This window comes from Gadus morhua, chromosome 8, assembly GCF_902167405.1.
Source record: "Gadus morhua chromosome 8, gadMor3.0, whole genome shotgun sequence".
NCBI lineage: Eukaryota > Metazoa > Chordata > Actinopteri > Gadiformes > Gadidae > Gadus > Gadus morhua.
Genome location: NC_044055.1, coordinates 28,667,312 through 28,682,379, shown reverse-complemented (window position 1 = coordinate 28,682,379; position 15,068 = coordinate 28,667,312). Strand labels below are relative to the sequence as shown.

Genomic DNA, 15,068 nt, shown 5'->3' with positions numbered 1-15,068 from the left:
TTGATGCTTTGATTTGATAGGTGTGAAGCCAAGGGCCCGCTGGCTTCCCTTGGCACCCTGCTGACTAATCACAGGAGGGCAGTGTCATGAAGTTAGCCTCACCTTGGGATCGGAAAGATTGGTTAATCCTTCTTTTTTTTTAAGAAGTTTGTTAGGCTTCAGTAGAAAAGGATCCAATTGCAGACAGAAGGCTTGGTTTCAAAAACTTTCTCTGAGTTTATTTCCAGCATGCACAGGTAACATACTGGCACGATCCGACAGAGACTGATGGGCACACTGAGCTTAAATACCCACAAACCAATCAACACACATTAGCAACAGGCGTGTTCACAATGAGGCAGCAATTCAAATCAAGACAGGAGTAGCAGGGTGGACTCACAAGTACATGGCAATCCAAAACAAACAGAAAAGCACATGACACCACCAACTGACCTACAAAATGAAAATAAAAGCTCATGTTGCCGAAAAAACTTAAATATCAGGATCCCTTACAAAGGGATGCCATCTCGGGCTGGCTGCCTTGCGGACATACAGCGTGCGATGTCATGTTTTACCGTGTATTCAGTATGTACGATTTAGAGGGGCGCTGTTTTGGACATTTTGAAATGCTCAATGAGATGAGAAAATGTGGAAGAAATAACAGCACCACAGATTAACCAAAACTGTTAACATAAATGTTTTTATTAGATGTCTAAAAAACAGGGAAGCCTGGCTTCCCTTGGCCTTCGGGAGAAAACGCCACTGCCTGGATGCGAACAGGTCCACCTGAGCCGTCCCGAACCTCTGCCAGATCAGTCTGACAATGTCGGGATGCAACTGCCACTCGTCTCGGTGGGGACCGCCACGAGACATGAGGTCCGCCCCAAAGTTCTGGGCGCCCGCGATATGCAGGGCTCTTAGACTGAGGAGATACCGATGAGCCCAAGCCAGAGCTCGACCGCCTTTCGGTGGAGAGCAGATGAGCGCACTCCCCCCTGTCTGTTTATGTACGCCGCCACCGACACGCTGGCTGTCCTGATCAGAACGTGGCGGCCACGTGCCAGGTGAGAGAAATGCAACAGCACTTTCCTCACAGCGGCGAGTTCCAACACATGTGTGCTGTGGGGGGCGTAAGCCACTCGCCTCCGACTGAGTAGGAGAGGCACGTTCCTCCCGAACCCGTCAACTAGGCGTCCGTGAAGACCACTACGTAGGACGTCACTCTGCCCAGGGGAACACCCCTATGAAGGGCGGAGGGTTTTCCCAATGTTCAAGGTCGTGTGACACCGAACGGGGTACGAGGAGCAACCGGAGCTTGTGTCGCATGGGGTCCAACTGTTGGCGAGCAAACCACTGCTGGAGTCTGCGCATAAAGAGCAGACCCAGGGGAACCACGGGATGGGCGACTGCCATCAGCCCCTATAGTGGGGCAGATAATGGAAAAATTGTGCAAAATGTGATACAAGCACCAAATTTGGCATGGTGGTTCCCAAGGGTCTACTTAACAAATCTGCCTGACGTGCCATTCAAAAATCCAAGATGGCGGTCATTTTTCAAGATGGACGCCTAATGTGTCTGCCGAAAATGGTGTTGCTCATAGATATGCATGTACTTCATGGATTTGAGTGATCTTGGTGTTGAATTGTATGTTTTCTTCCATGCTGAACCTAATTATTCTACCTTCACTGAGCATCATAATACTGTAAATGGTAGAAAATGAACACTTTATATAAAAAAGCAGCATAACACATCAAATAATACTCCTAATACTTTATTTACACAAATATAAACATTAAATATACCCATTTTGCATTAAGGTATTTAGCATTTGGATCATGTTATTCAGGACGGAAACAAAATTTGAAAATAATAATAACTAGAACTGCAAGCAGTTATGCAGGGGTCCAAGAAGTGTGCATTTCGCCGGCACAACGCGACAAGAAATGTGCGTTTCGCCGGCACAACGCGAAGCAAGTAATCAAAACGCTACCGTGAACAACATGTGGATGTAAAGGTTTTGACTGTGGGAGCTTCGGTGTGGGAGTTATAGCCTAAAACGCGTTTTCAGAATATTCCATTGGCCAGTTGGGAGATATATTATTTCGTCGTTTTTTTGCGCCCCCTTGTGGCTAAATTTTCCAAAGACAATTTTCCTTTGCCAAAAACTCCCGCCCACATTAATAATTCTTGGCCATATTTTCTATATAGACTCGGGTTTGCCCCTTGATGGTTCCCTTATAGTTTGAAGAGCATTCCCCTGGCCAATTAGAAGATATACAATTTCCTCGTTTATTGCGCCCCCTAATGACGAAATATTCCGAATTCTTTACTGAACGCCATTAAGGGTAGCACCGACATGTGTCTAAAATTTGGACTTGATCCGATGTCTAATTTTGGTATTTTCTGAATTTTTGCGTATCGTCGTAAAACGTAGCTAATAAACAAATATTCAAAACGCTACCGTTTCGTAGTCGAAGGTCGGATCAAAAAGTGTTTGAGTTTTTCTTTTCGTGTTCGTCTGACGATGTCGTGTGCAAAGTTTGGTGTCGATTGGTCAAGAAATGTGGGAGGAGTAGGGAAAAAACAGTTTTGCGGTTTTCGCGATTTTGCGAAAAAAAATTATAGACGCAAATGGGCGTGGCCTATGTCAAAAGATGCAGCAGACTCCAGTGAATATGTGGGTACAAGTTTTTGACTGTGGAAGGTTCGGTGTGGGAGTTATAGCCCCAAACGCGTATTCCTTGGTATAGCGCCACCTAGTGGCCGGCATGTCTGGATTTTGTCGTCTGCCGTCACCTCACCGACCTGGATCTAGTCATGCAATTGGCGTGTCGGCACCATTTACGGTTTGGGCTGTGGTACCACTTCTAGCTGGGAATAATAATAATAGGAAGAAAAATCCTTACAAAAACAATAGGGATCCAACCTGTTGGCTTGGACCCCTAAAAATCCTTAATACTGTAAAAATCGTCCTTCCAAAGCAAACTATTACAGTGGCCCAAACACTGAAACCAACGTACACCGCTGTATATGTAGCACTACAGCTGACATACACAGCTGCAGAGTGCAGTGCAGGCGAGCCCTGAACGAAAGCATTTGCATCTCCGGTTGCAGCCTTTCTTGCAGGAACACTGGGTCAGTTCCTGACAGCTGGCTGCAATAGGTGGAAGCGTTGTCCAACAGATCTGCCATATGTCTCCCTTCTGATTCCATCCCCAGTCGGCAGGACTGACGACTTCTGGATTGGTTACTGTTGCTTGACCCCATATGATACCAGCCTGGTAAGCAGCGCGTTTTGCGTGTTCCATGAGGGCTGCACTGGTTGGTGGGATCGCATCATAGGACCTCTGCTTACGGGCAAAGAGATTCAGCCTTGCCTCGTCAACACCGGTAGCTGCACTTGATCTGTCATACATGACGACAACAAAATTCTCCAGCTTTGCAGGTCATCTTCAGAAACCTCTGTTGGACAGTTGCTGAGTTTTGTAAAGGTTTTAGAAACCTCATCACAGACTTCCCAAGTCAGCCATGCAGATTTCTTTCCCTTCCCATGGAAAGACGAGACCACGTCACAGCCTGTGAATGCATGGAAATACAGGATCCCACTGGCTTTCTCAGGTCCTATTGCGGAAACTACCTCATGGACTGGTATCCATCGAGCATTGGCTCCCTGCCCAAAGGCAATCCACATTTTTTCAAGACCAAGCCTCTGCAGGGATGGCAGCTTAGACACTGCTATGACGAGCACGTCAGTATCATTGGCTTTGATGACAAGTGACTTGCTACCCGCTGCAGTTGCATCTCTTCCATGTACAAATATCCGGGTATCAGCTTCTTCATGACAGCATGGGGCCGCAGCATCTAAGGATTTGATTTTGTTGCTGATGACATCTTCTCCTTTTGTTACGATGACCATACTTGTGGTTCCAGCCTGACATATTTTCTCTGCGAGAAAGTGGAAGAGCTCAGTTTTGTTGTCGTCATCCCGCAGGAAGCTTCTCCAGTTTGTTGGGGTCCTGCTTGGTTCCAGTCACTCTTCTTCTGATCCCTTGACCTGTTTTTGACCTGGTTTCAGATTTCAGACTAGACTTCTTGTACACATCAAAGATGACATCGACTCGCTTGAATTTGGTGCCAAAGGATTCCACTTTTGGAAGGATGTCTTCTTTTACATAGTCATTGAAAGTCTTCGGGCTGCGTGGAGGTAGGGAATTGATGAGCGCTGATCCATCAATGATGATGGTGTCAGCCTTTGGTTCACTATCAGGCAATGTCACCAGGGCCTGAAGAATTTCAGTTAGCTGTGACTTCTGGCACATACGAAGCCTGCCGTTGTCACTGAGAGATCCAGGTGCTGACTGGTTCTCATACTTGAAGAATTCTTGCAAGTCACACTGTCTGTTTTGGCAGGATATGAAGAGCCGGGAGAACAAGTGACAGTCATCTTTAAGCACTTTCTCCTTGGAGCTGCTGGCTGCCTGCTCGTGCTTCAAGAAAGAAGCCTTGTTCTTTTTGATTGGCTGATGCAATGTGCATTCTTCTTCATTCTCCAAGGCCTCCATAAATGACTGGAACTTCTCCTTGCCTCTCTCATGATGACTACCAACCAGTTCAGCTAGTGCTGGATCTGTAATGTTCTTTGTGTCAAGTGCCAGCAAATCAGCAGACTCTTCTTGGAAAGGGTTGCCCATCTCTTTTATCACACTGAACAGTGCCTCCACCCTCTCAAGGAAAGATGTCTGGGCACTTAAGGTCTGTTCATGGTGTTTGGTGCTGATGGTTGCGTCTTTCACACCAGAAATAGCCTCATATGCAAAGACTAGATCGCTCCCTTCAGGTCCAGCCACCATCCATCTCCGAAGTGTCCCTGGGTCCTCTGTTAGTCCAATAGCTCCTCCATCACCCTTGATGGCTGCGTTGTTCTGTTCATGGGCTTGGTCAATGGCCATGGCAGAAAAATCGCTTCTGGACTTGTGGACAACAAATTTTCCTTTGTGAAACTCTCTGGCTACTTCTTGATGCTGCTTCTCAAGAGACATCATGTCTCTGAAATGAACTGGAAGCCACCGAGCATAATTCACGTTGTTATTTGCAAAGAAGTAGGGGATCAGTTCTGAGAGTGCTTCACGGTACAGGTCAAAGTTTCCTTCCCTGAAGGAGCGTATCAACAGGAGCAGAACCAGCTCCATGTCCAAAACCAGATCCCAGAACTGGAATTGTGGACTCTGAGGCCTCCGCTGCTCACACCAGTCTTCAAAGGAGAGCGTAGGTCTGTCAGTCTCCTCAGAGCAGTAGTCTTGGTAGGCTTCTTTCTTCAGTTTATACAGGCTGCATGCTGTGATCTGGTGGGCCAATCTTGTCCTGGTGATACTTGACACAGTCAGGAATGACTCAGCTGTACCAGATGAGGCCACCCCTGCTTCAGCGATAGCACTGGTCCAGCCACTTTGTTCCAGTAGTTTTCCAAGGGAACCAAGAGCAGCCTTCTCTATGTGAAGTCCCCCAAACATGATAACAAATTGGTCCTCTCCATACTCAGGCCACTGCCACTGAATTTGTTTTGCTAGTGCAAATAGTAGTTGGTCAGCAGCTATGACCGGCGTCTGCCCTGGGTTGAGGAAAGCAACTGTATCTCGAATCTTCCCCATGGCATGTTTGATTGTTGCAACCGAGTGAGCCTGGTCTCGTATCAAAGGCAACAGTGATGTCATGCTCACTTGAAAAGGTTGGCTCCTCTTCTGTGCTGCATGGTGGGCTGCCCATGTGATACTGAGAGTATCACCCACTCTCTCAGTGACAGACACCTCATCAAGCCACCTGTACTCTTCCTTCAGGTGTGGCTGGATTGAATGTAGTGCTTGGTATAATTTTCTTGGCACAGCTGGAGGTTTTGGGTTCTTAGTAAGGTACGCTGGTTTAACATTGGTGAATGCTTCAGGAAGCTCAGGAACTTTCTTCACCCTGTAATCTCCACTGAGCTTCACTGGCTCTCGTTCCTCACCAGGATGTTCAGGGCTTGGGTGTTGGAACAGAGACATACTGGTACCATGAAAAGAAGTTTGAGCTGTAGTTGCTGTTGGGTTGTGGTCGATGTTGTCCACCGCGGACGTTGTGAACACCTGCTTCCTCAACACTGGTGGACAGACAACTCCATCATCCACGTACTGAGCTACAACAGCTTCTCCAAGCTGGGCTGAGATTTCTAAGACTCTATCATAGGTGATGCTGAGTCCATTGTCATGGAGCATGTCTATGAGCTGCCTCTTCCTTGTTTTTGCAAACACAGACATGCCCATGTACACAACAAATGGTGTCTCCCGGTCCTTGGAATGTCTGTGGACGTGAGATCCGGCCTTGTATTTGGCAAAACAATTGTACTGTAAGAGCTGAGCCATTGCAAGGTCAGACTTTGAGGCTCCATGTTGGAGTTGTGACTTGATGTCTGCTCCATGCACAATCATACAAATAAACTGAAGCAGTGATGATGGGACAGCATCTTCTAGGCACCCATCATGGAACGTGCCATTCCACTGTGATTTGTGTTGAAGCATTTCACGTCTGATCATCCCAGCAGCCTTTGCAAGATGAACAGCTTCTCCATATTTGCTTGCTTGTGCAAGAATTGACCCTACATCCTTCTTAAAGGCCAGTAGGACATCACGTCCATGATGTTCAGCTTGTAGATCGGGGATGTGTTGAAGCAGCTGGTCCTTCAGTCAGGTAGCATGAACATCATGACTGTTGATGCCAAGCTGCTCCAGCCTCTGCCTGTAGAGCATACATAGGTCGGCAAGTCGGAAGGCTGATGGAGCTGAACTCTCACTTGCAGATTTTGTCTCAATGATGTATGTTACCAGTTCAGAGAAGGCAATTGGATATGCATCACTCTTTCCTACCTCAGAGTTTTCTGCTTCCCTCAGCTCTTCAGCACGCAGGTGAGCTCGTTCTCGGTTGTAGAGACCAGCCAAGCATGCACTGTGGTACTTCAGTACCTGCGCCACCACATCTCCAGCACTCAGTTTGGCAAGCAGCTTTCCATCATTGAGAGTCTTTGCACACTTGTTGACCCTCTTGTTCAGTTTCATGGTCATAGCTTGTCTAAAGTCATCCAGATCTCCCTCCTCCTCACATATAAAACATTCTATCCGTTTGGGGTCTGACAATCTCCGTGGTATTTTGTTGCTGCCGCTGCTGCTGTTCTCATCCATCGCAGGAGACGTTTTATTTTCTGCCCTTTGTAACTTACTGTTGCTGAACAGAAGCCTGCAACTAGCATGGTACTGTGCTTGATTTTTCCTCAGGGTTGCCTCTATCCCACTGCCGTCATCAAGCCTTCGTGGGTCCATCTTGATTGGTAGTGCATTCACTGCATGAAATAGAGGAATATTCCTCCCTAAGAGGCTGTATCCATCCTCTACCCTTCGGGCAGGATTTGCAAGTGGAGATGTGAGGCATTCACTTTTCTCTGTTTGACAGAGGCAACACTTGGTCCAGTTGGTCTGCCATGATGCAGTCTCACCTTTGGTATTTAAAGCCATTCTGATGACCAGGGCCGAGTGTTTATCCTTTTACCAACCTGTATGTTAGAAAGGCCAGAGACTTTAGCAGATTGTGCACGCGCAGAGATCCGTTGCCCAGCAACCTCTTGTGTTTGAGTTAGTTCGCGGCAAAACACCAGAAGAGTCTGCACGGTGTTAGTTTGGCTGTTAGTGTATTAGTGTATTAATAAATGTAAGATCTGTTACATATTATTATATGTTAGACCTGTGTAATAGTTATAAGCTTTCTTGTATATGTATTATTTGTAGCGTGAGTTGGGTTTTTTATTCCTACCGTGAATATGCTCGTTGATGGCAGTTAAGCTATAATTAGATTACTAAAGCAAATTTAAATGACCACTAGATGGTGGTATAATCACCACTATTTATTGTCATAACCTATTTGCTGTGTGTCAGATATATGTATATATTAGAGCTGTCAGTTAAACGCGTTATTAACGGCGTTAACGCAAACCAAATTTAACGGCGTTAAATATTTTATCGCGCGATTATTTTATATAAAAAAAAAAAAAAAACTTTTTTTTTTTTTTGGCTCAAAACAAAGAAGCAGTAGCCTGACTGCTATGTTCAAATGACATTTGTTCAAAGCAGTCGTTTAATTGCACTATAGGCTCTTTTTTTGTATCGTCCTGTTTTGATCAGTGTATATGCCAATGTTGTTATCAATAAAAAATCATTTGCACAAGGCAAGCCGATGCACTTCACCATGTTGATAAGAGAATTAAAATGAGAAGAATTATGGGACAAAAAAATCAAGGGATATTTAGCATAGAAAAAAAATTGCGATTAATTGCGATTAATTAGAGTTAACTATGACATTAATGCGATTAATCACGATTAAATATTTTAATCGCTTGACAGCTCTAGTATATATTAATGCATGGCATACTCCCTCAAACACAGAGCAGTGCCATGTCGGCACTAGCAACTTCTTGGAGCCATAGAGTTAGGTAAGTACTGAGGACCAAGTGCCTGGATTCCATCAGGAGAATGTGGCTGACTGATGAAACAAAGGTCCTACCTCTACTACAACACCCTACACCCTATGCACTAAATGTAAATACTGTTCTATACATTTAGAAATTATCATCATGCACATAGTAAAAAATAGCAAAACACTCATTAGGCAAACGAAAATGCAGAAAAAGGCTGATCTAAATAGCCAAAAAGTGTGAAGTTATTCACTTCTTTTTTTTCTCTAGAAAAAATTTGAATCAGCATGCAAGAAAACATAGAAATCCACAACAACATCATTCAAATCCATAAAGTACATGGATTTATATGAGAAAAACCATTTTCGGCAGACACATTTGGCGTCCATATTGAAAAATGGCCGCCATCTTGGATTTTTGAATGGCACGTCAGGCAGATTTTCTAAGTAGACCCTTGGTAACCACTATGCCAAATTTGGTGCTTGTATCACATTTTGCACAATTTCAATGAAAAATGGCTGTTATCTGCCCTACTATAACAGGCGCATGGTGGACAGTGCGGTCACGTTTCTGCGAACACAAGTGCCAGAGCATCGCTGTCATGGTGGCTGAGTCTATGTAGAGCCCCAAGTAGACTATTGGCCGGCTGGGGAGCGGGGAGCTCTTTTCCCAGTTGATGGCAAAACCCAGGAAAGAGAGATGGTTTATCAACGTCATGGTGTCCCTTCCCCCAGCTTCCTCTGAGTCGCTCAGAATAAGTAGGTCGTCGAAGTATAAGAGAACCCTCTTTCCCTGATGCCCGAGCGCTCCCAACGCCATCTCCACACACTTTGAGAAGGTGCGAGGGGCCAGGGAGTAGCCGAATGGCAGGCAATGGTACTCGTACGCCACCCCCATAAAGGCAAAGCGGAGAAACTTCCTGCGTGCCTGCCGAAGAGGGACATGGAAGTAAAATCTTTGAGATCCAGGGATGTGAACCAGTCGCCCTCTCTCACCCATCGGAGCAGTGCTCTGATAGTGAGCATTCTGAATTTCGGTCAGAGAGAGGGGGAGCGGACAGGGGATAATGTGGGGTACTAGGAGACTGATACAAGCATCCGTATCTACGGGCTTGTGTAACGAGTCTCCAGTCCGCCCACGAATCTCAAAGGGACGCCGCATATTTGAAGCAGGTGAACCAGAGGTTATGTAAACATGCCGTCCGGCCACCACCCTACAGCCACCAGACTGAGGGGGGGAAAGAGGCAGCCTAGAGGAATGCACAACAAGCGTAGGACACAGTTGGCCTAAGGAATATCGCCCTTTAGGAAGTATGTACTGCTGTTCGGCCAAACGCTCTTTTGAATCTTTATTCAATGGTACAGAAAAAACGCGAGCCAGCTTGTGGTACTTCTGGCTCCGCTGTGCTGCGCCTGCTCCCCCCCGCTGGTGCTGGGGCGGCTGCGGCGGTGGCATCGGGGTAGAAGGAGGCCCCCTGGAATGCTGGAACCTGGCTCGACCCCGCTTCCTCCCGGCCTGCTGGTGGGAGAATCGCCCCGAAACGGGAATGATTCTCACGGACAGACTGCTGGTGCGCGAGCACCTCCGAGAACCGGGGCCCAAATAGCCCATCCGGAGCTAATGGGACCCTGGACGAGGCTGGCCCGCTCTCGCTCCGGCACCACAGTGTGGGAGAGCCAAATGGCCTGGAGGATGGCGCTGGAGAACCGGGAAACTGCAAGCCATCTTGCCGCTTCCTCTGGGCCGTAAGCCTCCCTGCCAGCCGACAAGGAGACCAGGGCATAGAACAGGGCGATGTTGTTGACCGCCGCCGCAGATTGCGAGGCACAAAGTAAGCACATCTGCTTCTGGAGGCGGTCGGGGGGCAGCGGCTTCTCGTTAAGGCGCTCTCCGCGATCCCCCTCGCCTGAGTATCAGCCCACCCCTCCACGTTGGTTAAGTCAGTGAAGGCCTTCACCGGGGCTTTCAGTGTAGAAGGGTCTCCACCCGCAGCGGTGAAGAAATGCTAAACGGATGGGAACAGGGGACACTGGGTAGCACGCCGGGAGGAAAACTGGGTAAGAAAAGCACTCGCCCTGCATGTCATCCGACATGAGGGCGGGAGGCAGGGCTGGCATAGCGATGCCCTTGATGGCCGCTGCCTCGCCCATGATCTCCCCGAATAATTCGGCCATCCGGCGTGGTTTCTCCCTTCGGGACGACTATGGAGATGGAAGCCCTGGAGGGGGAGAGCCCGGACGCGGAGTCCGCAAAGACGTCGTCAATGGAGGTGGAGTCGTCCACCTCGATGAGGTCCTCGTCTTCTACGTCCGGAACTCCGGCTTTAAAAATGTCGATGGCCTCGGAGAGAGCCACCGACGGTGAAAAGAAAAGGTGCCTGAAGAGGAGCCCCTCTTCAGGCACCTTTTCTTTTCACCGTCGGTGAAAAGAAACCTGCCGGCACGCGGCAGGTGGCGCAGAGGCGGGGGTAGACAAGGCAACCCGTGGCCTGCGCTGAGGCACCTGAAACACGCCAGGTGCCCGTCACCCGGCGCGAGAGAGGCAGGACAAGAAGAGTAAAGAGGCCCTGAAAAGGGCCCAGCTCTCAAGGAATCACTCTTTAATGGCCCTGAAAAGGGCCGTTGGTCCGTCACCTCGCCCACGCCGCTGCCACAAGGTTCTTGAAGTTTTGAAGTCATAGCTGTTGATTAGTAGAAAGCTGAAAGAAAAGGGAGGATGAGCGGCGGTATGCGCCGCCTTATATACACGGTGCCGTGGGAAATGTGGGCCGTGCCCACGTTGATGGGTCCATAGTTGAAAATATCCGTGCATACGAGCACGAGCAGGCGCACGGGACAAGCCGATAAGGCGAAGCCTAGACGGAGTAGCATGCATGAAATAGAACTATAACTTCACACGGTGTGTCTTTTTACAATGTATTTGTTACCAAGGACGCTATACCATATGCCATAGTTTCCATATGCTAATGACGTGTCTAGTTCATGCAGGCTGTGTTCAGTAAAATAAATAGATAAATTGCGATCTGTTTTCGGCACATGTAGGCCTATCTGCCTAAGCCCAAGTTGAAATAATTGTGATGTTAAAGGTGCCATGACATGCTATTTTATGGATGCTTTAATATAGGTATTAGTGGGCCACTAACAGTATTTAAAGACGCTCCTGAAATTCAGCCGTGGTGCAGAGTTACAGCCACTCCGAGCCAGTCGCACATTGAGCTTCCCCCAAATGCGCTGTTTTGGTGTCTGTAGCTTTAATGCAAAGGAGGAGGAGCGAGGCGGGTCAAGGAGGAGGGTGGGTGTGTGGCCCTGAGCAGTGTGCAGCCACGGTACCATGCGCTCTGTTTACAGTGGATGTATCGCAATGGCGAGGCACACACAGCCTTTAGCCGTGTTCTGTAAATATTCTAGAACACACGTGAGTCCTGGAGGTCTATATCTAAATAATATCATATAGCCTACATAGATATCTATATCATATAATATATATTATCACGGCCAAAAGCTGTGTGAGCCGATATTATGAATCTAAAACGACCGTAGCTCCGACGTTCCTGGTTCTTTCACGTCCATATCAATGTGAAGTAGACCGAACCTCGACAAGGAGGAGAAAGGGATTCCTCCGCCTCCTGCAGCGCCGAGGCGGTGGTCCCTGATCGGCAGCGGGAAGCGGGGCTCAAGCGGGAGACATTCTCCGCCAACAATCCCTTTCCCTTCCATGTCGTGGTTCATGTTCTTGAGGGAGTCAAAGCCAAAGTTCCTTTCCTCCAATTCATTCACAACCATGGCTGAGATAACCCCCACTACGAGTCTCGTTGTAAAATACCAGAGACGAGAGTCCGACGTGTTATGCGCAATAACACAAAAAGCAGAACGGTTATACAAATAAAAGGAAGTGTACAACAATTTGCGTTACAGTCCTGGAGCTCTATATCCAAATAATATCATATAATACATAGATATCTATATCATATAATACATATTATCACGGCCAAAAGCTGTGTGCGCCTCCAGACGATATTATGAATCACAGACGACTTCGCCGGGTTCTGCGACGTCTCTGGTTCTTCCACTTTCACGACTGAACAGCGCTCTGCCTGCTGCCGGCTGCCGGCTGCCCGCTGCCGGGCGGTGGTGCTTCGCGGCGGTGGTGTCTCGCGGCAACCGACAAGAAACACTTTACAGTGTGTGTATTCACACACACACACACACACACACACACATCACACGCTCGCACGGTCGTGTCTCATTGGCGGGCCATGTCTCTGGGCGGGCCAGGCAGAGTAAGGGGAGGAGCTTACTGCAGTGTGACGCCATAAGAAACTCACATTCCAAATCAGCGCGCTTGAGCCTCCGTTTTTTTCAAAGGCGAGCAGATCACCTAGTGCTCGTTTTACACCGAACGCAAGTTTTGGCCACTGGGGGACCATAGGCAGGCTAGGGGAACTTATATTTATGTTATCAAACCTCATAAAGTGAGATTTTCATGCCATGGCACCTTTAAATGTTGATGGTGCAGTTGTTGAAATGAACAGATTGATTTCATACAAATCATAATAGCCTCTCCCTGTGTCATTGTGTGTGCGTGTATCCGAGGTGCTTGTGTGCGTGCTTGCGTGGGGGGTTCTTGATTGACCGATTTTCTAATATTATTCGAATACTTCTGAGCGAATATTGAATAGTATTTTTGCCAGAAATGCACATCCCTAGTACTTACCGTTTTACATGAGCGGCATGCGAGTGGAAAAACGGTAGGTGCCAGTATGAACTGGCAAATACCATAGGACATGAGTGGCATGCCAGTGGAAAGACGGTAGGTGCCAGTAGGGAATGGTACATACCATTTACATGAGTGGCATGCCAGTGGAAAAACGGTAGGTTCTAGTAGGAAATGGTAGCTTGGCCTATTTGCCATGATACCACTGGATCATGTCGTATAGGAAGGTTTATGACACTGGATCGGTGTTAAATGATAGGAACCTGTAGGCCTACTGTATTTTTTGTTTAAACACCAATAAGAACAAATGCAAAACTTAAAATGTGGCCTATTGAATAGTCATACAGTAGGCTATATAGGCTACTAGGACACCTTGATAAAACACGAGGGAAAAAATGGATGAATGTCTAGCCATAGGCTACAGTGCCACCCCCTTGTAGGTATAGGGACCTGCCTCTGTAGACATAGACTGTATAGCTTTAAATCTCTCTTATCGATTAGTCAGACCTGTTTAGGTGGCTAGGCTAACCACCATCACCGGGGCAAGTCTGGCTGTTTTCAAAAGCATCTGTCATTTCAAAAGCAACAACAAACAGATCGCTCATATCCTAACAACAGAACGGACCAGAGAAACATATGAATCCCTTTGTTTACGGCGCTATGTTGTGATATAGTGTCAATAAAGACCAAATATATATAGCTTTACATTTGCGGCAATACCTTTCGTGAAATTATAGGGAGGAGGCGGGGCGTGCTGGTGTCATATACCATTGTTGGGAACGGCATTTACCGTTCCTGAACGGCATATGCCGTGGTATGTCAGTGGTCGCGGTGGCACATTCCACAGGCCAATAGACGATCTCGGCGCACCTGGATCTTGGACAGGGGCACAGGCATCTGCTGTTTGCCGAAGTGTCTTACTCATCTGTTCTACCTTGACAAAACCTGTCAGTCTATCTACCTGCCTTCCTGCCTGCCAATCTGTTAATCTGTATGACTTCCTGTTCTACTTTTATCTGTCTTATTATTTGTCTTTATCAGGCAGGTAATTGGCCACGTAGTAGACAGGGACCCCAGAGAGAGCGATCCCTATCCCTCTGAGGGAGTAAATGGTGTCGCTGTAGAGAGGAATTAGCTCCAGAAACAGGCTACTCACACACTAGAGGATGGGGAAGACCATCCTCTACCTTGACACTTCTGAGCCTTTCCTTTTTTCTGTCTGTCTGTCTGTCTGTCTGTCTGTCTGTCTGTCTGTCTGTCTCTGTCTGTCTCTGTCTGTCTACCTGCCTCCCTGTCTGTACCTCAATCTAGTGAGTCTGCATGGGGTCTGTCTGTCCTACCTTGACAGGTCTGTGTCTGAGCGGCTGGGTGTAGCGCAGGTAGATAAGGCCGGCGACGGAGAGGCCCACGTAGAGCCAGTAGCTGAAGCTGAAGTAGTTGATGAGCTGGAAGACGTCCTCCACACAAAGGAAGATCAGGCCCATCAGGCCCTGAGACCCAACAAGCTCGATTAGGTCCACACAAACACAGACATAATAACGCACTACTATACATGCACACGGAAGGTTTCCATGGCCAACCCTGTACTTAATTTTAAGTTTCTTGATACACACACAGACAGTTGACAGTCCACTTTTTTATTCAAATCTTATTTTATCTTCACCTAATTTGCCTCCACTTCTGTTCTCACACCTGAATGGGCCTATATGATCACATCTAGGTTGATTTTACATGAGTGACATGCAATATATTACAATTGACAGTAGTTATCATTGTTTGTGATATTCACAATTTTGATTACTGTATGTGCTTTTGCCATATCCTGCATGTACCACACACAAATTTGCGCATTTCATCACCTTGCAAATTCCTTAAACATTGCTTG

General features: G+C 47.4%; 1 protein-coding gene across 2 annotated transcripts in view; it reads right to left on the bottom strand.

The window, feature by feature from the left end:
- Positions 1–15,068, bottom strand: part of LOC115548503 (Y+L amino acid transporter 2) — a 34,807-nt gene that overhangs the window by 16,154 nt on the left and 3,585 nt on the right. For both annotated transcript variants that reach the window (XM_030363198.1, XM_030363199.1), the window contains exon 8: positions 14,524–14,673. In XM_030363198.1, coding sequence (XP_030219058.1) covers positions 14,524–14,673 — 150 coding nt within the window. The remainder of the gene's footprint in view (positions 1–14,523; positions 14,674–15,068) is intronic.